The following is a 25,259-nucleotide window of genomic DNA, read 5'->3' as shown; positions in this document are numbered from 1 at the left end:
AAATATGTTTTGAATTTAATAGTTTACTGAGTGGTTTTGTTACTACAGAAAGGTCTTTTAGGTATCAACTAAGGTAGTTTACCATCCCCAGTATATGTCTGAGTTCTGGTACATTTAATTGGTATATTCAATTCGCAAATTGCTTTTACTCTATCAGGGTTAGGATTGATTCCATCTCTATTTATTTTATGTCCCAAAAAACTCAACTGGGAGTAAGTGGAAAATGCATTTTTCCTTGTTTAGCTTCAGTCCAGACTGATTGGAATTTTTTCCATTGAATATCGTTCATGAAAACTACAACTCTAATATGTTCTTTAACAGTTCTGCCATCTTTCTTTGAAAAATTTCAAGTGCACTGGAAATCCCAAAGTCTCACAAAGGGTGTGAAAATGTAATCAGTTTAGCATTTTTTTGAGGGAGGGGCTAACAGAATTTGCCTGAAACCACTCCAGACATCGAGCTTGGAGAACACTGTAACTCCTTTCTCTTTGGGGAAGAAGTCATCTAATTTTGGGAGAAAATACTTTTCTCTCACTACGCTTCATTAAGACCTTTTTTTAAGATCCACACCGATTTGTATTTTTCCAATTTTCTTTATAATTTGTACCATTGGGGCACACCATGCTGTTGGCTCAAAGATTTTCTGAATTAGGCCAATTTGCTCCATTTTCTTTAAGTTTCCACTTTATGAAGTAGTGCAGTAGGAATCCCACTGTGTGTGTGTGTGTGTGTGTGTGTGTGTATGCTGTATGTTTCAACATTGTCTCTTAATGTTGTTTGTACTGGATTTCCTTTCAAAAATCTAATATAAACAAATATTCTGTTGAGTTCTTGTGCTTTTCTCACTAGGCCCATAATGGCCAGGGGTCCTGGAACAGGGGAGGCCAGGGGGCCATGGTTCCATCACAATTAAAAGAGGGAGGGCTATGCTCTCCCACTTTTTGGCTGTAGAGTTGAGCAATGGGGGCACCGGGGGGTGTGTGGCTCAGGTGCCTGTGCCTTCCCCACTTTTAGGGTGCTTCCGCCACTCCTGATGGCTACCACACTGCAGCTGAGAAGGCTGTTGGTCTATGGTCCTTTGATCACACTCTCTGAATGCATAGCTTTTGTCTTTGCCGTTTTGTCTTTGTCTAAGCAATTTCTGTGGTGAACTAGCCCAAGCAATTCAGAATATATCCAGGGCTAGATCAATTGACTTCAGCTTTGGGAGGGTTGAAGGTGACTGTAAATCCCTTCTGAGATGATTGTGACGTCAGCTCCTGAGTCAATTTTAAAGTCAATAGTCTTGCCATAAATAGCCTGTTTCACTCTCCAGGCAGGTTCTGTGTCTTCATATATGATAGAGACCAGAACCAATGACTCTTAATTGTACGTAATACAAGTTTTAACTCCCCAACTGCTTTGGTGTGGCAAACAGCAGCAAAATGTCCATATTTCATCATTTATTACACTGTGCACTTCTGGCTGGCTAAGCATCATCTCTTTTTCACAGCTTGTGCATGTAGGCTGCAATTTGTCCCCCTTAGCCTGGGAGTTCTCTCTCTGTGTCTCAAGGATTTTATGGTAATGGCTTTTAGGACTCATACTGCATCTGTCAACATCTTCTAAGCTAGTATCTTGTTTTGCAAGTTTGGGAAGTTGCTCTTGGTTTTGCTGTGTTACCAGCCTAGACTGCGTTGCTATTTGAATAGCTGGGACTAGGGTTACATCTCTCTTCAATTGTAGTTGTTGTGAAAGGTTTTTATCCGTTAACCCAATAAACAACCTGTGTCTGATATTTTCCAGTTTTGCATTCCCAAAATCAGTTTTCAGTCAAGGTATGTAGAACTCTTACAAAACATTCAGTATTTTCCACTGGTTCTTGAATTCTCTGGTGAAAACATGCTTTTTCATGAATACCATTTCTCGGTATGCATCAAACCTAGCTGTTCATGACTGTCAACAGTAATAGTCATTTGTGACTGTCCTGAGTAAAGTCAAAAGATTTAAAGGTCTGTCTGTATGATGCTTTTGCCGGGAACAGATCAGGAATGCAGCTCAGAACTCCTGTAAAAAGTTAGTAAGTAATCTAGCTAGAAATGCGTTAGATTTCTTTTGTTTAATGGCTGGTAAAATAGCTGTGCTGAATGGAATGTATATTCCTGTTTTTGTGTCTTTTTGTAACTTAAGGTTTTGCCTAGAGGGATTCTCTGTTTTCAATCTGATTACCCTGTAAGGTATTTACCATCCTGATTTTACAGAGGTGATTCTTTTACCTTTTCTTTAATTAATTTTTTTCTTTTAAGAACCTGATTGTTTTTTCATTTTTCTTAAGATCCAAGGGTTTGGGTCTGTGTTCACCTGTACAAATTGGTGAGGATTTTTATCAAGCCTTCCCCAGGAAAGGGGGTGTAGGGCTTAGGGGGATATTTTGGGGGAAGACGTCTCCAAGTGGGCTCTTTCCCCGTTCTTTGTTTAACACGCCTGGTAGTGGCAGCATAGGGTTCAAGGACAAGGCAAAGTTTGTACCTTGAGGAAGTTTTTAACCTAAGCTGATAAGAATAACCTTAGGGGATCTTTCATGCAAGTCCCCACATCTGTACCCTAGAGTTCAGAGTGGGGAAGGAACCTTGACAGCATCAAATGGGAAATGTGAGGGCATTTGGAAGCCTGGTTTCATAGTGCTTAGTGTGCACTAACTGCTGTCACAGAACCTAACCTGTCATACTGTAAAACTTCCCTAGTAGAGAATTTCAGATAGCTACTTTCTTTATAATTAAAAGTCCTAAAATATTTGTACATCTTCTAAAATGCAGGAAATTGCTTCTGGTGTTTCAAAATGGTCTGGATGAAAGGATGCCTGGAAACATCCATTTTTGTTTTATATTTTCTAGAATCTGAATATTTTCCTCTACAGCCAGGGGCTGTAGCCTATCTTTAGATAAGAATGAGATGTCAGTCATACCTGAGCTTTCTAGCCTTGTCCCTTAATCACTGTCTTCCACTTTCTGATGATCTTGGGGTAGATTCTGGCTTTTAATAAATCTCCTTATGTTTGGAATGTGTTTAACAGCAATGTCATATTCAAGAAAAAGCTTCAATAGAGTAGCTATTAGAAATAAGTGATTGAGTGTAGCCTCCTCATGTGGGAAACTATTAGAGATAAAAGGCAGGTTTCTACAGCTGCCTTCAACTAGATTTGACGTTTTATCCAATCTGAAGGGTTCACCTCTTTCTGACAGTCAGTATCTGCCTTCAATCACTCCCCGTCAACACAGTTTTGTTTAGGATGGATAAATATGACATAATTAGCTAAAAAGAGTCCCATAATTACAGGTGTAAAGTTCTTTTATTTGCTAAGACTTCGTGCCTAAGGAAAATGACACAACATGCCAGGAGTGTTTAAAATGTGAAATCTAAATTTATCAATGTGATTATTTAGCAGTGATTAGGGTATTTTGACTTTGTCCTAGTTTTCTTTGACAGTTCTGTTGCCTGTAGCATGAGCCAGAGATGCAGATGCTTTTAAGCTGTAGTTGTTGTCAAAGGCATTCTAAGACCAGTTGCTATATTATTTTGGCTGCATGATTCTCTCAGATAATCTTACCTTTACAGCTGGATTATTTTGTCCTGCTGTTGGTACATTTTTACCTAGAGCACTGTTCTTAATACAACAGAATTGAACTAATGTGGCAACGCAAATCCTCAAAGAAGGGTGTAAAATGTCTACCAGAAACCACACACATTCCACTAAAGCTTCCATTTCTAAATGCTTTAGCCTCCTTTCAAGTGTTAAAGCGGCCTTTATAGTCAAGGGTCTGCCAGGACTTCCATTATAAATTACTGTTTTTCACAAGTTAGAAATCAGACATAAAATATTGATGCAGGTTAAAACTTGCATATGAGGATTAAGTCTATGAGGACATAAGGAAACAATATTCCCTGGGCATTCTGGATTGGGAACAATTTAGACATTTTTAGAAATTGGTTAGTGCCTCTTTACCCATGTGCTTAAGAAAAAATGTCACTTTTTGCTAAGGGACTACACAATTTATAGTTTTCTCAAAGAACTGAGCAGGCCTCCCTGTGTATTTTGAAAAATAAGTGGTATGCTTGTGCTTAAAAGGAGGATGGCGCCCTCTGAATTAGCATTCAAAGCACCTAGTTTCACCTAGCAGAGCATGTGTCCCATTACATTGTTTGCATTTCTGTAGTGCTTTCCAGCTGAGGATCTCAAAGCCTTTTATTAAGGACTTCAAGCAAATCATCTTATGAAACTGCAATAGTGACTTCACAGTTATGATTGCAAAGTAAGTCATTTTCCAATGTAAACCAGATCTTAACCCTACCCACTCAACTTTCTGAAAAAGCTCCTTTCCACCTCATATTATTTCTGAGAGTAGGATTTTCTGAAGGGAAGGACTGGGGTGGGAGGGAAATCTTGATGTTGATTGGACAAGGCATTTTTCAGATATGGGATTTTGGGAAAAATGTTTTTCACTTTCTAAAAGTCTCATGGGGGGTAGTGTATGTATTTTGCAAAGTTATATCAAAAATAGGATAGTCTAGGAATATTAAATTTGTTTCTTCATTAGTCCTGAATGAGGTTTAGAGCCTGATTCAAAGTCCTTTGAAGTCAGCGAAAAGTCTCTCACATTGACTTTGGGTCAGTCCTTCAGTGCACAGGACAGTTTTCTGATGTGAGACGAAAGAGTTAAGAGTTATTTTTTCAGAAAATTCAAATTCAGTCTCTCTAAACTCAATCAGATTAAAAATTCCTTGTCAGGTTTTACAGAGTTTATAACTTCTCCTGGCTATACTGGCATAAGTGTTAAGCTCTGTCCGCCCCACAGCTCTCATTCATGAAACTTTCAAGCTCCACAGGGCATATCTGCCAAATATTATAAGCCAAATATTATTGGCCAAAAGTACCTAGTGATTTTTAGTGCCTCAATTTTTGGGTACTCAACCTAAAACACCTGAAAGAGGACTGGTTTTCAGATGGTCAGTGCTGAGCACTTTGATAGTCACACCCCTTTCAGGTGTTTCAGGTTGAGCAAACAAAACTTAAGCCCTCCAAAATTCTTAGGTGCTTTTGAAAAACTTGGCAATTATGTATATAAAGCAGTTGTATTTGTGGACCGCATTTATTTCAATTAATTCATACATTATTAACAGAAAATGTTCTCATTATATAATCCGCTCTGGAATATTGAATAATAAAATAAATCACAATAAATATCAATGGATTTTAATTTTTTTAATATTTGTATTTAGAAAGTTTTTAAATTGAATTTTGAATTTTACACTTCAGAGCTACTGTTGCTCAGAACAGGTCAGTTTTTGGTTTTACAGTGAGCTTCCTTTCACTGTAAAAATGACTTTTTAAGCAAAATAAAATTGAAATAAGTTGTAGTTTTTCCCTAATAAAGTTGGGGTCATTTTAGATTTTTGTAATGAAATGTTTAAAAAAGAATAAATCTGATTCCAAACATAGAAGTCTGTCTTACTGTTGCAAATATTTGACACACTTTCACTAATTACTACTTACAGTAGTACTTTTAGCAACAGCCTTTGACACATCCACAACTCCACTCCATATCAACCCCATTAGCTATGGTGCCTTGGATAAAGACAGTCCTCAGGAAGAGAAAATACAACTCTCAAAGCAATTTTAGAACATCTTTTCTTCTGGGGAAAAATAATTTAAACAGAGTTCTAACCTCAATCAGGCCTAGATTCAGCAAAGCACTTCAGCGCTTGCTTAAATTCCATTCATCTAATTGAACATAAGAACATGCTGAAATGCTTTGATTGGGGCCTTAATCTCTATGCCTACCAGTAACTTTGGAGGAAAGGAGTCAGGATTCTTAGAGACCAGTGCTAGTTTTACATGCTGTCATTTTGAGAAATCCTCACAATTTGGGTGTCACATGATCACAATGCAATCACTCAGTCATATAATCAGAAGGGAATGGATGTAACATCCTAAGTGATATTGCAAGTTCCTGGGTCATAATTATGAGTTTTAGTTCTTTACTTACTTTTTAATACATGTTTTAGGGGAGAGCCACAAAACTAGATCAAACCATTTAACTGATTAGAACAAAAAAAGCCCACACTATTTTATGCATGCAAGTAATACACTGACTTCAGTGGCTCTACCTACATGTATCAAGTTACTGGTACCATTCACAATAGTAAGCAGTAAATGTTAGCATGATCAGATCCTAAGTGAGAAAGTGTGACACAGGAATGAATCACACTGGGCAAAGACGAACGAGTCCAAGAAGAGGAAGTTTACTCCCCACTGGAACAAAAGTCCCATATTCCTTCAGTGCATGTGATTCTCACATTGGAACCATACTGATAGTACTACAAAAATATATGGGAGACAGACATCTAAGATATCTGCACAATAATTAATAGCTGCTGCTTTTCATTTAGGCTATGTCTACACTAGTACTTATGTTGGCAAAACTTATGTCGCTCAGGGGTGTGACAAAACACCCTTCCCCACCCCCCGAGCAACATATGTGATAGTTTGCACAGCGTTATGTTGGCATGTGAGCTTCTCCTGCTGACATAATTAAACCACCCCCAGTGAGAGGCAGTAGCTATGTCAACAGGAGAGCTCTGTCCTGTCAGCACAGAGCAGCTACATGAGAGATCTTACAGTGGCACAACTGCCTCGGCCTGCTTTTGCTTGTAGTAGGTAATCATTGGTGGAAATGGTCTAGAAATTCACTTTTATTACTGTTGAACAGAAGAATGGTATGAAGATAAATGGAGTGGCTGGCAATGTAATCATACACATAAATTGAGCTTTTAATTGTCGCTTGAAGGAAACAATTTAATTAGAGTAAAATGGAACTTTATTTTTTGTCAGTTTCCCTCTTTTTTTTTTCTTTTTTTTTTACTCTTTTCTGGTGCACTAATCTGAGTTTTATGAAAATCAGGCTGGAGAGTCATTTCTAGTTTCCTGTAGTTCTAGTGTTGCCTAAGAAGATAAACATTAAAGTACCAGCTGTTCTCTTCCCCCTCCCCCCTGGAATTTTACATTTCCATAATACTTGCCTTTGAAGATAATTTTACAAAGAAAAAACATATAAATATAGAAATATTTCAGAACAGGTTTACAATAATTAAATTACAGGAAATACAAATACTAGCTTTCATATCTCAGTAATTGCTCCAAATGCCTGATGTGTTGGAGAAAAGAAGATAGTTGTAGGTTGTAGGCAACAGTAAGGTGCCTAGAAGCTGGAGGTGCATTGCTCTTAGCTAGGCTGCAGTGTCATTTTTTTAGCAGAAGGCCTGAGTTGTGTTATCTTCTCATGAGGTTTCCATTATTAGGGCCATAAAGGCTCCTTTCCAGAAATACCAGCAATCAGGACAGAAGTGCCTGCTACCAGTATGCTTTCCATCCCAGGGCGGAAAGAAGTTTTAAATGTCAGTCATTTTCAAGACATCCCATCTACTCCACTCTATCTCAAGGAGAAAGAAGCCCACAGAAGCCATATGCCTGGCTGCTAAGCTTGTGGGACTCTGGTTCACACAAAACCATGAGCCTGGGCTGGATCCCTCTCTAAGCACTCTGACCGCTCTAGGGGGAGAGGAATGTGGCAGTGCATCATCATAGAAGGTTGAACTAGTTAATATGAACAAAATACTGAAGAGGGATATCTCAATATTAATGTTGAAGGCTGACAGTACAAACCAGGCTTGTTGCTAGCTCATGAAGTTGTGCTGGGAGTGACTGAGGGAGAAATCTTGGCTATATTTTCTTCCTTTAGCTCTCCTCTGGAACTTGCTCCCATCAAAACATTCAATTATGCAGAAACCTGGCCCTTTTAGAAAGAGCTACAAGACTCACCTCTTCAGAGACTCATGTAACACAGAGAAGAGCTTCAAGTATGTGCTTATAACAGTCTGACGAAGAGCTCTAGGGAACTTAACAGTTTGTCCCTTTCACTAACAGAAGTTGGTCCAACAGAAGATACTACCTCCCCTACCTTGTTTCTTAAACAACTGTAAAAGAAGAAAGTGAAATATTATTAGGTGGACTCAAACTATTGGCCTCCATTTGGATTGACATTCAAGGAAAGTTTAATGTTAGATGGTAACACTGAAGACAGGGGAGCTGTGCAACAATTTCTGAAATGCAAGAGATTTCCTTATACTACTATAGATCCTCATCTGTTTTACCCCGGTGGCTCCAACTTGCAACTTCAGCAAGATTAGAGGGGTTGTAGCATTCCTGGAGCACTTCAACCCTTTGAGTTTTACAAAGCCAGATTTCCTCCTCCTCACCCCAAAGCAGCCTGACCTTTTAGCGATTATTCAGCCCACCAGCCATGACACTTCTTCCTACTAAACAGAATAAATACAGTCCAAATGTCCCCCACAGTCCCTGTTGCTAATGCCCTTGGGCCATTTTACCCACAGCCCTGCCTGCCTCTCCTGCTTCATTTCCCCCATTGCTTGTGTCTTGGCTACTCTTGCTTCTCACTCTTTTTATAACTCCCCCAAACTATTATTTCTTTCTTTGCCTCAAATCATCCTTCCATCCTCTGGCTCCCTGCCTCCAAATATCTCCTCTACCCAACTGCTGATTTCTCTCCTTTGTTTCTGAATTTTCTGGGACTGGAGAGAGCGGAAATGAGAGGGAGTTAGAATTCCGTCATTGTTTTCAAAGTTTATCTTTATATTTTGCATTTACCATGTATCTGATTGTGGGTATAAATAGTTCTTTTGGGACCAATAGGTTTAATCTAGTAGATCAGTAAAACTATTTAACTGTTACAACATTATCTTTAATTGATTAAGCCTGCTGCTGATGAGAGAAATAAATCTATCCTGTGTAATCCAGTGACTCTTGCCTTGCCTATTGAACAATACAGATTAGGGCTACTCATTATCTGTAACACAGGCAAAACAGCCTAAGTAAAATTATTACTATGTTTACACTACAAGCTAGGAGTGTGATTCCCCTGCTGAAAGAAAAGGAGTACTTGTGGCACCTTAGAGACTAACCAATTTCTTTGAGCATAAGCTTTTGTGAGCTCCCCTGCTGGTGTATACATGTGTGTGCTTGCTCTCATCAAGTTAACACAGGTATAAATAGTAGTGTAGCCACAGTAGCTTGAAGTGGTTTTATCACACAGAGGGTTTACAATTTGGTTCAATGGCTCTCAGCATACACACCGCTCCAGTATCCCTGAGTGGCAGAGGAAGCATGGCTGAAACCTGCCTGAAATGGGTAAGTATGTAGCTACCACAGCTACACTGCTTTTTATACTCTTACTAACTAAATGAAAGCAACTGCAGGAACAGGGAAATCACATCTCTCGCTTGCACTGTAGACATAGCCTTAGAGATGACATCTGCTGCATGCTGGCATTAGGAGCAGGTTTTCAAGGAGATAAGTATTAAGTGGATGTCTTCATTTTTTACATTAATGAGAAAAATGTAGAAGAATGGTTTAACATGGTTAGACCCTGATCCTGGGACTATTCACAGTGTGTGAAGTTAAGCACACACATAAGTATTTGCAGCATCAGATCTTTAAATTTTGCCTAACTAGGAGCAGGGACTTGAATCTGGGTCTCCCATGCCCCAGGTGATTGCCCAAACCACCAGGCAACTGGCTATTCTGAGATGGGTCTCTCTTGTGCACGTGCTGTTGGATTTTTGACTAGAAATTCCACCTTGGATCTAAGAAACCATCCCCAGTAAATTTCCATCGAAACAGATAGTTTCCATGAAAAGTTTTGGATGGGCATTTTCCAATTCTAAAACATTTAGTCAAAAAGTTCCTGAATAGCTCTAAAGGTCATACCTGTTATTCCAATAAAGAGGCAATCTGTTTTATACAAGATATATTCTTAGCATGTAAATAAAGCCGAAAATACACTCGAAAGAATGTAGTTAAAGTTTATTATTGAAAAGTGATATCAGTAATGTTCTCAAATTATGTTTTTTAGTTAGCAGGCTGAACCTCACCCCATTTGTGCCCATAACAGAAAACTGATGCTGTTTTTTTAGAAAACAGATATTGTTTTTTAGGGGGGAAGGCACAAACAAATGGAAACTAAAAGGAATTTAGTTTTAAAAAGCAGCCAGTGTTCAGCCACAAAGAAGTTAATCATCCTGAGTTTTTTTTTTAATAAAACACTTCATTTTTCTTATTAACAACCCCAGGGCTATGCTCTGACGGGCAATTTTAGCCCCAATGCACATGTTATTTTAAAATTAAATCTCAGGCAGATTAACTTCACTTCTGGAATACACTTCTCATGCGCTTGCTGCACTTAAACTCACTGACCGCTTTCCACACGAGATGGATAATTGTGTGGCTTTAGCATTGAAAGTTATAGTTCGTCTCCAAAAGGCAGAGAGAGAATAGAATGATAGATGTCTGAAGTAAAAAATCAATTGTGAAATATCTGATGCGCAGAATATTCTGGATATGCTTGTCTGAAGTGCGTGTAGATATCTCATATAAGAGGAGTGACTGGACTATTGAGCTAAGATGAAAACCAGTACCATTTGAAATTAAACAAAGATGATATTTATTTACCAGGTGAAAACAAAGGGGGGATGGTGCTGGGGGGGCAGAGGTACTTGGGTGGCGGTGCGCAGCCTGGGACCTCTGTTGTTCCGGGGGGTGAGGGGTAGAATTGGCAGGGCTGCCAGGCTCCCTACCCAGCTCTGACTAGCATGTCCCTATAGCTCCTAGGGAACCACAGCCAATGGGAGCTGTGGGGACGGGTGTGAGCAGAGCACTGGCCTCTCTGCCTAGGAACTGCATGGACATGCCGGTGGGAGCCAGGGAGCTCCCCGCAGGTAATCACTGCCACGAACCCCAGCCCTGAGCCCCCTCCCACACACCCAAACTGCTGTTGCTGGCCTGGGGGCTGCCTGAGCCAGCACCAGGGGCTGCAGAAGTCACGGAGGTCACAGAATCTGTGACTTCTGTGACAGACACGCAGCCTTAATCGGAAGATAATACTAGGACTGTGTTTAAAAAAAAAAAAAAAAAAGTATATTGGATCTAAAAAGAGGTTAAACGGTGGCTGATATGGGATATCATTCTTGTTTTTTTAATTGCATAATTCCTACCAAGCAATAATTATTGACTAAACCTGGATACAGCACTCTGGATGAGGGCTCCCCAGTGTTTTACGTAGATAGACTGTAAAACTATTTACATTGATTTATATCTTACTCAACTACCAAGGTAGCATTATATTATACTTTGGTTTCACTTTATCTTTTCGATTTTCACTGCTATCCCCCTCCACGCTTTCCAAGACATCATTTTGATGGTACGCAAGAGAAGTCAACTAGTCGTTGCGCATTTAGTCTCCCTCACTATTTTGATGACCACCTGGCCCATTTCCTTTCAATGTGGCAGCTTATGATTTTGGACAAATGGGTCTTAGGCAACATTTTAACTGGCTATACAATTAAATTACTGTCTGCCCCTCTTCATGAACCCCACTCACAAGAGGATTCTCAGACAAGAGCTGTACTCCCTAATCTAGCTAGAGGTTATAGAGCCTGTACCCCCTCATCATAGGGAGAAGGATTTTACTCTGGAAAAAGAAAGGGGGCTGGAGACACATCCTGGACCTCAGGCAGTTGAACGTCTTCATCTGCCACTCAAGTTAGAGGATGATTACCCTGGTGGCCATAATCCCCTGCTTGAACAAAAGCAACTGGTTTCTGGCTCTTGACTTGAAGGACACCTATTCTCATATAGACATCCACCCAGAAGATTTCTGCATTTTACAGTGGATTTAGAGCACTTCTAATACAAAATGCACATGTTGGGCCTTCTGATGGCCCCAAAACTTTCTATAGATTTTACGGCTGTGAAAGCAGTGCACCTGCACCATCAACACAACCCTGTATTTTCATACCTATATGACAGCCTGCTCATGGGACAATCGCATCAGGAGGTGCACTTGGCTGTCACATCCTTACTTAACCTGAGTCACTCCTTGGGACTTCAGGTAAATCCAAGAAAGTCCACTTTGGCTCCAGTAAATTATATAGTTGTTGGTGTTAATCAATACTTAATTGCAGCCAAGGCCTACTAACTGAAGGACACATGCCTCACAATGAGAGTCCTTCAACTCAGTCCTCAGATGACAATCCGATCCTCCTAAACCATGTCACTGTATACACCCCCTTTGGCAGGCTCCACCTTTACGGTCTCCAGATTTGGCTGAGGGATGTCTATGCTCCTAGCAGACTCCCTGGACAAAAGTGTCATTTCCTCATGGTGTCCTGACATTGTTCACCTGGTGGGTGCAGAAGGACACTATTTGTGTAGAGGATTTCCCTTGTTCCCACACCATTCACAAATACACTTGTTACAGATGCCTCTGGGCTGGGGACTGCACCTGGATGACCACACAGCTCAATTTCCTGGACTCCACATCAACCTTCTTGAGGCTTCAGGAAGTTCACAAAGTGTGGAAGAGGTTCCTGTCTTTCATCCAGTCTATTCATGTCCAGGTCAGATATTTCCATTGTTTATTATATAAACAAAGGAGCAAGGTCTGCCCTACTCTGCAGGGAATCAGACAAGCTCTGGAATAGGTCCATTCAGCATCAGATTACCCTCTCTGTAGTGAACCTACCAGGCATAACTAATTCCCTCAGCTGGCACTTTCATGAGACTTACTGGTGGGAGCTCCACTTATCAGTGGTCCAGTGGATTTTTAGTCAGTGGGGACTCCCATCATGATGCACTTTTACACCCTAGGGAAAGACAGGCCCTTTGTTGTTGGGCTGCCCAAGGGCACAACTTCAGAGGGGATACCTTCATAAAGCAGTAGTCGAATCTGTTGATGTATGGCTTCCCTCCCGTGCCCCTCCTACCTTCTATCCCCTAAAAGATCAAGTTGGATACAGCAATGGTGATCCTAACAGTACCATGGTGGCCATGATCGTTCTTGTTCACCACTGCTCTGCAGATGGCTTCTCACCTGTGCATTCACCTTCTGCTGTTTCCAGGCCTGTTGTCACAGAATGAGGCAGGTCCAACCATCCTAACCCAGCATTGCTCCATCTGATAGCCTGTTTTTTGGGATGGGCAACTGACTTAGAGAGATCTTGCTTGAGGAGGTCCAGTCCATCCTCCTCAATAGCAGGATACCCTCTACTAGAAAGTATTTTGCTGCCAAATGGAAGCAGTGCTCCCTGCGGTGCTAGAAGCATCAATTGCCTCTGGAGGAGTCAGGGATGCCTCTTATCCTGGACTATCTGTCAGTTCACTTGTAGATACGTTTACAAGTTATTGATGTCTTTCCTCCTCCTGTGAAGAGCTACTTGGTTTTTACCCATCTCAAAACAGTAAACCTGCCTGGGATCTGAATCTGGCCTTCTACCTGGACAGGACAAGATCTGAGGTTATTAGTCTCTCTTGCCAAGAGGCAGTATCTTCCCAAAGACTCTCAAAATGTATTTCCCACTGCATCCTCCTTTACTATGAGCTTGTGGAAGACCCTCCTCCTCAATCTACCAGAGCTCAAGCTGCCTCAGTGGCTTCCCTGCCAGGAATCCTACTGTCAGAGATCAGTAGAGCAGCAACCTAGGCTCCATTCAAAAGGCTACCAGCCACTGTGCCCTGATTCAAGCCTCTGCTCAACAATCCTGTAAACTGGTACAAAGCAGCTCCTCATATCTGCCTGCTTGGAAGTCACCCACAGGTACCAGCACTTGAAGAAAAAAAGGAGGGTTACTTACCTTACAGTAACCAGAGTCCTTCAAGGTGTGTGGTCCTTATGGGTATTCACAATCTGCCTTCCTTTTCCTATTCTCAGCTCACCTCTAGATTTGCAGTAGAGTAGAAACTGGGCAGGCGGTCAGTCTGTGTTGCCCTTTTCTGCCTCAGCAGGGAGTATGAGGAGATGAAGGGCACAGGCACGCACCTACAGACACTGCTGTGAGAGAATGTCTGGTTCCAGGAGCACATGCACACCCACAGTGAATACCCATATTGACCACACATCTCAAAGACCTCAGTTACTATAAGACAAGTCACGTCACCTTCCTTCCTTCTACTGACAATTCTCGTTAGCCTGTCTGGTGTTAATAGGGATAGAGGACTTCAGATGCAAATAAGCAGAGCCTGGCTCATGAGTGCTTTGAACCTGTGGCATCCAACATGAATTTATAGTTTATAAAAGCACCACCACTAACTCCATAAACACCAAGCTGGTGCCTGCTGAGTTCTAAAGAAACACAAGTACAAAATGTTTAAGCTGCTTGTGAGTTTCTAAGGATAACTAAAGTTTGCAGAGAAATACACACACTTCCCAAAGGTATTCACCTCATCTCTAACTGGTACAGTTCCACAGATTCTCCAAGGGATTCACTCTTTTACGTCTTATTTTTGAAAATAATTTTAGGGTAAGTATCTCACTTTCACCGTCTTTATTACTTCTGACCAAGAAGCTTGTTTGATGTGCCTATTTTTATGACTCAAGTCTCTGTATTTAATTTGGCCCTTTGTATGCTCTGATGCTTTGTTTGGCTTATATGATATTTGATAATAGTGTTCTTTCTACTTCAGCTCAATCCATTTGTTTTCTCTGGTTTACTGGTTTTCTTTGGTTGACTAAAAAGATTTTGAAAATCCAGTCCTCTCAAATAGCACACCTTACACATTTTCATGTGTAAAGGGAAATGTTGTTACAAATACTGTGTTCCTGATTCCCTATTACCTTGCATCTTGTACAGTCATTTACACCTATGCAAAATTAATATAAAACAGAAGAGTTCTGAATGGCTAGCATTTTACACTGTATTCACACAGGTGTAAATGCTGTCACTAGGAGCAAGGCAGTGAAAAATCAGGTTCTACACTTATGTAGAAAAGTGCAGAATACTTTTACTGAGTAAGGTGGCTTTGCTTTGTTGAATTTCTGCACTTAAGTGGACATCACACATGGGGCCAGAGCCATGAAGTATAAAATTAAAAAAAATCACCAAGGTTTGTAAGTCTCACTAACCTCTAAGGGAGCTTAAAAAGCAGCTTTAAATGGAGATTTACCCTAGTTGGTGAAAAAGTATACGCAGACCACAGCAAAAGCAAACTTGGTAGCACTTGTTACTATACGTTTTGTATAGCAGTGCCACAAAGAACACTTCCAACCCTCTTCACTGCACAAATACTTAGTTCAGCTTTCTTCGGTCTGGCTACAGATGTTCTTCCACCCGTGTTCCTAAACTGTGGCGTGTTTAATAGTCTTTACTATACCCATTTCTCTTTCAGTTTTTTTCAGTTTTCTGTGCATATAACAGGAAAATCAACCCTAGAAAAAGTATTCTTGGCTTTCTTCTGCAACACATTAAGATCCTGTCTAGCACGAACAAAACAGTTTTATGAACAGCAGCATAGTGTGCAATCCACCTTTTTCTATAGAAGCGAGACAGAATTACAAGCAGATGGGAGCTTTTTTCTGTTCTTTGAACATACACATTCACTACCACTCTAAAAAGATGTCTTGATGATTTAGGACTTTCATACACAAAGTGAAGGCATTGATTAAACTATGTAAAGCACCCACTGGTAGGGCCTAAAGACTTCCAAATTGTTCTTAAAATTGAAATTCAACTCTTTATAACTAAAACCACTCCTTTAGTCTAGTACAGCGGTATCCAAAGATATACCTATCTATCAAGAGAGTTAGGCTAGTAAGAGGCAAAACTGGATTGACAGTAGTCAATAGTGTGGCACTGACAGCGGTGATTAATTTTTTTAGAAGAATGCAAGTCAGCTGTTCTAATCTCAGACTACCTCTGCTAGTTCATCTAACTGCTTTCTCCACTTTTCAGAGAAACATTAGTGTGAAAGATATGTTATATCTGCATGCCTGATGGGGAAACAGTCAAATCACAAAGATACAGACTCTTTAGATGAGATCAGAGAGTGGAAGGGGTTGAAGCAGATAGAGAGACATCTTTTGAGAAAGCAGTGATTGGATTTTGGGGGGTGAGGAATAGCCTGCAGTTTGATGTCTAGTCTGGGTCTGCGGTAAATGGGGGACTTCCTTTTTTATTTTTTCTCTCCATGCTGTTACTGTTTTAAAAAAAAATCAATACATAAAATTGTTCAGCAGGCACAGTAGGGTCTTGAGTATAATGTTCCAGTTGAAGGGAATCTTTTTAACTACAGCACTGGGAGCCAGTCTCAATAATCTGAAATTTGTGGTCTGGCCCTTAGCTTGCCTAACCCTAAGTACAACTTCTATGAAAGTTCTTTTCAACAAAGAAAGAGCCTGATGAAATTGCTTAAACAAAGTATGTGAAAGGTCAGGTGAAACTGATTGTTCTGTAACTTTGTTTTATCTATGACATATCATTGCCTTCAGGACAAATAGGTTTAAATGTATCTGTCCATTTAAATAGGTGGAGAAAAGCAAAGCTAACTGGCTTTTTTAAATATAATTGGTAAAGTGCTTGGGTACCACAGTGATGAGTGCAGTATATAGATATCTAGATAGATGTGCTGCTGTACGATGCCTGATAAGCCACATGACTATTACAGATTAGAAGGGCAATTACTAAGGAGTGTAGGACAGCTAGGACCAAAGGACAGAGAAGTCTAACATCATAGTATTATTACTGATGGTGGCCTGTATTTCGAAGGGGCTAAGTTTTGCTTTGACTTGTACCTCATGCATTGAAGAGGTTATTTGCCCATCATTTGGCCTAATATATTATGGAATCATTGATTACAATGTGACTAAGTTACTGCACCTGTCTGAATAGGTGAGTGCATATGCAAAAGCAGGGTCACTCTGCAAAGGAGTTAAACACAATTAATACTGTAAAGCACAACTGTTTTTATGGAAGGGGAGGAGCAGCGGCTTGAAAGGTTCTCTTCAGAGGTTGTCAGGGTTACAAGGAATACTGCACCTGTAGGTGAATGGCTTGGACACTTTCTGCTGATAATTGGTATCAGGATGTTTTCTTCTGGGATGACCAAATTTGCATTTTAATTAAATCCTGTTGTATTTATCAACATTAGAGCATAGAACATCATAATTCACTGGAAGCTTTTCATGGTATCAATTAGAAACCTCAAAATATTGTACAAGAGATGCATTTATGCCAACAGTTGTTTTTAAAAACATATTTGAGGATATAAGAAGCTGCCTCAACCTATATAGTCCTAATTAATACCTACCTATGTGTTTACCTAATTAGACTGAAACATTTCAATGTGATCAAGAAATTTAGGATTTCTTACTTAACTGTCCAAGAACTTGGTTCTGATTTCACACTCGCTTTACACTGATGTAACTGCAGTTTTCATGGAAGTTATTTTTGATTTAGTCCACTGTTACAACAGAATCAGACCTTTAGACTTGTGAAAGAAATCTCCCTAGTCAATAGAGATCAATGCAGGATCAAGCATATACTTTTGGGAAACAAGTTGAAGAATTTCAAACTACTTCTGGGATTGGTCCTGTTGCGACTATCCTATAGGAGATGAGGCTACATCGTCAGCTGGTTTAAATAGGTGCAGCTCCATTGATTTCATAGGCGCTACATCAGTTTACACAACCTGGTGACCTAGATCATGGTATTTGTGAAGTAAATTCTCCTCAAACAAACGCTATTGGCTGTTGCTACATTAAATTGTACAGATGCTAAAGATGGAACGATAGTATTAAAAAGAACAAGTTTAGAAACCACAAAGCATGGCAGGTAGCATGCTTTATTGGCCAAAGAGAAGAGATTCGTTTTCCATTATGCTACTGGCAAACAGAGAGAAGCAACATTCCAGATCACCATAATATTGTAATCAGCAAGTATTTGGATAGTTTAGGTTGTAAAAGAGTTGCTGCTTTACCCTCACATAGTTCTTTTTTAATTCAAATGTTTTGAGTGATAAATCAGTAACAATTTTTAAAACCTTGGTTTGTCTTCAAGTGTCCAGCTATATACCAGGCCATCTATCTTATTAAAAAAATGTATTAAAAATTCACAATTTGCAAACGCCAGAGTTTTGCTTAAAACCCCTTTAACTTCCCTGGAGCGAGCTACGGGAGAGAGGCTTCCTTCCCTTCCCTGGCTGCTCAGGCAGGGCACTGGGGAAAAATTTTGATGGTTAGTGAGTAAATACCAGACTGATTTACTATTAACTGTTCGTTATATTTTAATCAGGAATTGCCCTCTCATCACGGGGGGGGGGGGGGGGGGGGATGTAGAGATGATGATGTCCAGTTAGATCAGTGTTTCTCAAATGCGGCCACCAGGGGCTTTTCGTGCGGCCATGACAGCCTCCTGAGAAGTGATCAGGGGAAAGGGGGGGGGTAAAGTATCAGCCCCTCCTCTTCCCTCCTTGTTGCTCCTGGATGCGCTGCCCTGCACTGCCTCTGGAGAGAGATGGGACACAACACTGCAGGAGCAAGGTGAGTTATTGACCCACATTGTGGGGAGGAGGGGGTTTAGGCAGCAGGCTCCAGCTGCGGGACTTCAGGAACCTGGCCATGCGGCTCCAGGCTCCAACCATGGGACAGCAGTTACTGACCCCCCGGGCTCTGGCCACGTGGCACTGGCCTTCAGCTGTGGGGTGTCAGCCTCCAGCCCTTGGTTCCAGCTGCATGGCAGCAGGTGCTGGTTCCTGGCTCCAGTCCCAGGCTTCGGCCACAGGCACCAACTCCCAACCTCAGCTTCATGGCAGCGAGTTCCAACTGAAGGGCTTTGGGTGCCAACCCCTGGCTCTGGCCGCTGGGGAGCAGGTGCTGCCCCCCCAGCTCCAGTCGCAGAGCTTCAGTCAGCCTCTAGCTCCCAGTTCCGGCCATGAGGTGGCAGACACTGGCCCCAGGCTCCAGCCACACAGCCCTAGCCCCTGGTGCTGATCCCCTGACCCAGGCACTGACCCACAGCTCTGTTCCCGGGCTGTGGTCACGTGGTGGCAGGAGCTGGTCCTGGGTACCGACCCCTGGCCCTGGCTGTGCTGCAGTGAGTGCTGACTCCTGATTCCAGGTCTCCAGCACCCAGCTCCGGGTTCTAGCCGTGTAGCAGCAGGCACTAGTCCTGGGCGCTGACCCACAGCTCCTGCTGTGTGGCAGCGGGCTCCGATCCCTAGCTCGAGTCACGCAGTTTCTGGCCCTGGGCACTGAGCCCTGGCCCCATGGCAGCAGACACCAGACCACTCTGGCCATGCAACTGTGGGGCTCATCACCCACTCCCATGTATCCATCCCCTGTCACTGCTGCCTCCCCCTTCCATCCCCTTATCCAGGGCTTAATGAGTGCTGGGGCTTGCTGAGAAAAGTGATATTAACAAACATGCAAGTATCACTTTTCACAGCAGACTTACTAGCTATCTGTGAAAAGTGATACTTGTATGTTTGGCAATATCACTTATCACTTTTCCTAGCCTCCCAGGTAGCTACTAAGTGTGCTATGATATTAACAAATATGAAAAATCACTTTTCACAGCAAGCCCCAGGACCCATTAAGCCCTGGGTAGCGGGGCAGAAGAGGGAGGCAGCATTATTTTTGTTATTGAATCTGCCAAAAAACCTACAGATATACATTACAATGATTTGGATGTGAATATGTGCATATTTAATTGTTTTTCCTAAAGTTAATTAAGTATTTTAGGAAAAAAGTGTCAGTGCGGCCAGCAGGGAGAGTTGGTGGCCACATTCTGAGGCCACCAAAAATTTTGTTGCGAGAAATCATACCAACTGTTTTATATATTTCTAATAAGATTGAAAAATATCTTTACAAATATAAATATTTCCTTCCTTGTTGAGTCAGGAGTGTCTACAGTGGAGCAGTCCCTAAGCATAAAATATCTTCTTTCACATCTGTCTATAGGGAGTCTCTCATCTCTGGCAGAACAAACATTAAATGTGCACCTTAATTTTCATGAAGTCTCCAGATTTATCTTTGCAAATGGCCCAGAAGACAAAAAAGAAAAAAAAAAGTACAGCTTTCTGGGGAATATCTTACTAAATTCACAATAGTGTAGATATTAAAGAGGAGGTATAATCACACACATATTTAGCAATTCACACCTTCAAAGGGCTGTTCATATGTTGTTATACTATCAATATTCTTGTAAGGAGGTGTTATCCCCATTTTACAGGAGGAGGACATTGAGGCAAAGATCACACAGCAAGTTGATAGCACATACAGTTCACCTGACCACTCTGGCTAGTGTGTCAAACTTAAGTCAAGTTATGCTTTAGCATCAAAAGCCATAGAAGTTGAAGAAGGAGAATTGCAGAATACATGTACATGTAGCATACACTGATGTCTGTGTGCACATAAATTCCCAGTGTTTTGTTTGATGTAGCCTCTTCAGTGTAACACTTTTATATCATAACCAGACTAAGTTTCATCTATTGTTTTAGTATGGTGGTTTATGTTATGGAAAGCTCCCTGATCAAAGCTTTCTGTAACAAAGAGGGAGAATAGCTTAAGACCACTTGAAATGAACAAGGAACTTTTGGTATACCAATCTAATTAACATGAAAGATGCTCAAATGCTTCAGTGATGGAAGAAAATACAAAACCCTAAAATAGATAATTTCCCTTGTAATTAGTGGTCATTCAGAACATTCACACGAAAATTAAGAAAACATCTTCCTTGTTAATATCTTGCTGTCTCACCATTATTTTGTGATAGGCCTACCCTTCTCAAGTAGGTGACTGACACTAGACTTACCAATATAAAACAGCCTCTCCAAACTGAAGTAGTTTAACGATTTGTGATATGGTTACTCATGTTAAATAATGCACTGATTTCAATGGCACCGCTCATAGCATAAGATACTTTTCAATGTAAGGGAATTAAAATAGCCCAATTAATTAAATTCACTAAGGGTCAAATTGTATTTCATTTCTTGTTGCTCATCACAACAAAATATAACATTTACTCTCTCAGAACAAAATTTAGTTCCAATGTCCCTCTTACACTTCTCAGTGCTTAGGTGGATTTTAAGTAGGATATAGGTCTTGTGTAGATTCCCTGTACAGCAGTGAATTTCACCCTAATAATTTAGCATTTGTTGCATATCTTTTACAGTGAAGGTCTCTATAGGATGATACCCACGCATCTTTATATCCCAATGAAGAGAAAACTGCTGTGTTCTACCCCAGAAGTGTAGGTACAATAATAATACTGTATCTGCCTAAACTTTCAGTTAATCAGAAAGTGTTAACTCTTGTATCCTGGTCACATGACAAGTGATAACAGCTATATTGGTAGAAAAAATATATATATATATATACACACACACACACACAAAGTTGTTTTTAATCGAAACTGAAAGATAGCATACCACCCACAGGACTGTGTTTGGGGCATTAGTTCAGTAGTGACTTAGAAGGAAGAATATCACTTTCTGCAGTAGCTGAAGTCTCCCATTCAAGTACTGATCTAGCCCCGTGATGCTTAGCTTGTGAAAACTGAAAGGGTCAGAGAACAAGGTGGTACCACTATAAAATTAGATGTTTTAAATGTGGTATGCTGATTTTAAGCTCTGAGTGGTGAGCGATGGCAATTCTATTATGTGCAAAACTTTGAGCAAGAATCCAAAAACAAAGCCTAATATTTTAGTTGTCTAAGTTACGGTCAGTCAAATATACAAAGAATAAAATTATGCAAGTTCAACTTCATTTAAAAAGTACACTTGAGTTTTGCAAGTTCTAGAAGGTATTTTCTACAGGGGCAACTCTTCAGTGGTCTAAGGGTCTAACACAGTGTCCATTGGAACTCATTGGGCACTGGCTCAGCCTATAGGTGTAATATATTTGGTACACAGACGCTGAACAAAATGATATTCTTTTACCCTAAGAGACTGTTGTTCAAATTAACATATGAATCATTCCATTTGTCCTCAACAAATAGTTGGCTTCTACTTTTTGTTTGCAAAGAAAACTCAGAAACACAGTGTTTTATAAGGGGTAGTGCACCAGCCTGAAGAGACTATTGTCAGGTAGTTCTCCTGCCTTGTAGTTGGAAACAAACACGTTTCTGTGAACTCTAAAAAAGGGTGCTTCGCTTATTGCTGCTTAATATATCAATATATAGAGTGCACAGGTGGTGATACAGACTTAAATTATTATTATAACATTATACTCTGTTATAATGGAGACAGGAAATATTTTCTCAGCTAACACAAAATAAAGCTTGGATACTTTACAAGTATATTCTAAACATGTTTCCAGTGGAAGAAGCAATAAAATCTGAAGTAAAATGCTTGATAACCTGTAGTCATGCTATATATAGTGTTCTACTCTTTCTGGACAATATGGAGTATTTCTCACATCTGAAATCTGTATTTATCTACAGGAACGGACTCTGTCCAGATGTCTGTCATCGCTGTGTATGGTCTTACTACGAAACACTGTACAACTAGCACACATATACATATTCTGAACGGAGGGGAAATGTGCATACAAACCCGCAGACAAACACAGAACAGATGGTTCTCATTCCCTTTTCTAATTAAATATCCTGTTTTAAAAACCACAACTATATGACATTAAAAGTAACATACTTTTTGTTACTAATTTCATACTAGGTCTGCAGTATTAAGGAGCAAAAACTAAACATATTACAGCTTATATATATTATTTTTTTTTTTTTTTTTTTAGGCCCAAACTGCTTTGCAGAAACCACTGTCATTCCAGCTGGCCGAGAGGTGAAGACTGATGAATGCACTATATGTCACTGTACTTACGAAGAAGGCACTTGGAGAATTGAACGACAAGCTATGTGCACTAGACATGAATGCAAACAAATCTAGGGAATCTACAAATCAAAGTACTATGATGTTTTTATAAAATACTTCACTGCAGTGAAAACCTAGATAAGCCTGGGAAAGATTATTCATTGTAATAAGAATATTTTTGGTGAGGAGAAAAAGATCATCATACTGGTATTTTGTTTTTCATAGTAATGCAATACTGCAAGACAAAGAAATCCATATATTTAAAAAAGTTTGGACATAAAAAATCCTGTCTTAACGTTTTATTTTCATGGTGAGTGCACTGAGTACACTCTACCAAATATTCTATGTATTTATATAATCCCATTATAGAGGTTAAAATAAATGTTTTATATAGATACAGATTAAAATATGGTACGGTCACCTGTCCTACTGTGTACATGCACCATGCCTAAAACATTTCTGTTTTAGTTTTATTAGGACTTTATTTTTGGTGGGCAACAATAATAGACGTGTGGCCAGGAAACAGCCAGCAAATCACATATTTCAGGTACTTCAAAGTTCTACCTTTTGAAAATATACGGTATAAGCTTTAAAATAATGTGCTAAATTTATTATATGTGCAAAAGTAGACCAAATTCTCTTTTCAGTTATTCTGCGTGCATTTCCAGTGGCCCTGCACTAATATAACTGGGAAGAGAGTATGAAATTGTGACTTTGATTATAGTAATTAATTGTTTCAGAACTCTAAACATGGATCCTATAAGAATTAATTTCAGGTATTTACACATCACATCAGGATGAATTCTTTTGTGATGTAAAGCATCCCATATCTGATATAAGGGCTGTAAGTGACTAAACAATTCAGCTTGCAATGATTTTACATTTAATGGTTGTGAAAAACAAGTACAACTGACAACAGCGTATGACGGGGAGTATAACAGGAGAAGCAATTAACAGGTGTAAGATAAAATAGTGGAGATCTGCTTTATTTAAACATGCTCTTGGTTTTTCTGCTACTCTCATAAATTACACTTGGGTTGAATCACTAGTGAAGCCCAGGTTCAAGAAGGCACTTAAGTATGGACTTAGCTATAGCATATGCTTTGCTGAATTATTGCAATGTTAGTAGTTAATTACATGACACCTGATGCGTAACTTACATTGTTTAGCTCTCAGACTTCTATCAGGATTTCAATGGAAGTTTTGCCGTTGACTTCAAAGGGCCAAAGTTTGGATTTTGCTCATATAGCTATCAGTCGCCAGACAACTGTTTCTCAACCAGATCATGGACAAGAAAATGATGAAACTATGAAGCAGCAAAGACATAAAATGCACAGCAGGCTTAAGTAACCATAACAATTAAAAATCTGAAGAAAAATAATCCTACAACAAAATGTACTTCAAGTTCACATATAGCCTCAGTCCATCGAGGTGGACAATCGAGGAAAGTAGGTTTTGGACTGATTATGATTTTTTCAAATGTGTTCTGAACCCATCAACTATCAAAATGATTTTTCTCAAGCCTATGTACATGTATATAAAGTACATCAAAATATTATACTAAAAAGCTATCATCAATAAGCAGCAGAAAGAATGTCCAACACATGTACCCTAAATGTTTCACTCTTAGCATAAAAATATTACTCTGCTAGCGGTAGTAAATGGAAATCACTAATGGGCAGATTGTGAAGAGCTTCATCACATGTGTGCACCCAACATGTGGAGCACTCTTGCAAATCTGGACATAGAAGTGCTTGATCCTGCTACCTCTACCACAATAGTACCTCATTCCCTGAGTGGAAATTACTAGCGCAGTAAGGTCCTACTCAGTCTAACTAAAGGTGGCAGAATTTGGCCCTAAATCAGAGCCAAATCCTATTCACCTTACAAAAGTAGTTATGTTACTCAGCTGAATAAAGCAAACAGATTTTGGTCCCAAGTTGCTAAGGGCTAGATTCAGAAAGATATTTAGGATTCCAACATTTAGGTGCCACTGCCATTCTCAAAACCACTACTCAGCTTCTGCCTAGCCCTGCAGGTGCCTAAATTTCTACCAATCAGCACATGCAAAGCCCTGATGTTGCCCCACAGCTAATGAGTGAGGCTTCTGAGCAATCCAAGCCAAAGCCCTCCTAGGATTCTCAACCCAGGTGTTTCCCACCTTCAACAGAATTGATTGAAAGACCCAACACAGAGGTTAAGGCACTCATCTGGAATGTAGGGGAGGTGGGTTCAAATCCCTGTTCCAATTCAGGGGCATAGTTAATACTGAGCATTTTCCACTTCACATTTTTAATCCTGACACCGACATAACCATTTCAGTCTTTTTCTAATTTCATCCAGAATTTCCTGTCTGATTTATGTGATTTCTTATGATCTCTCAGGTGTCTCTGGTTTACTGAAGATGTTTCTCAAATATTTTTGAGTTGCAGAGACTGCTTTTTAAAAATCATGATTGGGAGGATGGCAAGATGGCTATGGAACCTTCTACATCTAGGTCACTGAACAAAACCCAGCCCAGGTCCATAGTAACTACTGCCAGCTGAGGACTGTTCAG

At 40.1% G+C, this 25,259-nt stretch overlaps 1 protein-coding gene across 1 annotated transcript in view; it reads left to right on the top strand.

Annotated features, from left to right (window-relative positions):
• Window positions 1-22,777, top strand: part of VWC2 (von Willebrand factor C domain containing 2) — a 107,994-nt gene extending 85,217 nt beyond the window's left edge. Inside the window, exon 3 of the mRNA XM_077809208.1 lies at window positions 22,626-22,777. Within this exon, the coding sequence (XP_077665334.1) occupies window positions 22,626-22,777 (152 nt within the window). The remainder of the gene's footprint in view (window positions 1-22,625) is intronic.
• Window positions 22,778-25,259: the final 2,482 nt, after the last annotated feature.

The sequence above is a fragment of the Eretmochelys imbricata genome, chromosome 2 (genome assembly GCF_965152235.1).
Source record: "Eretmochelys imbricata isolate rEreImb1 chromosome 2, rEreImb1.hap1, whole genome shotgun sequence".
Classification (NCBI taxonomy): Eukaryota; Metazoa; Chordata; order Testudines; family Cheloniidae; genus Eretmochelys; species Eretmochelys imbricata.
Note: the sequence above shows the minus strand (reverse complement) of the source record. Positions and strands in the feature narration are given on the sequence as shown.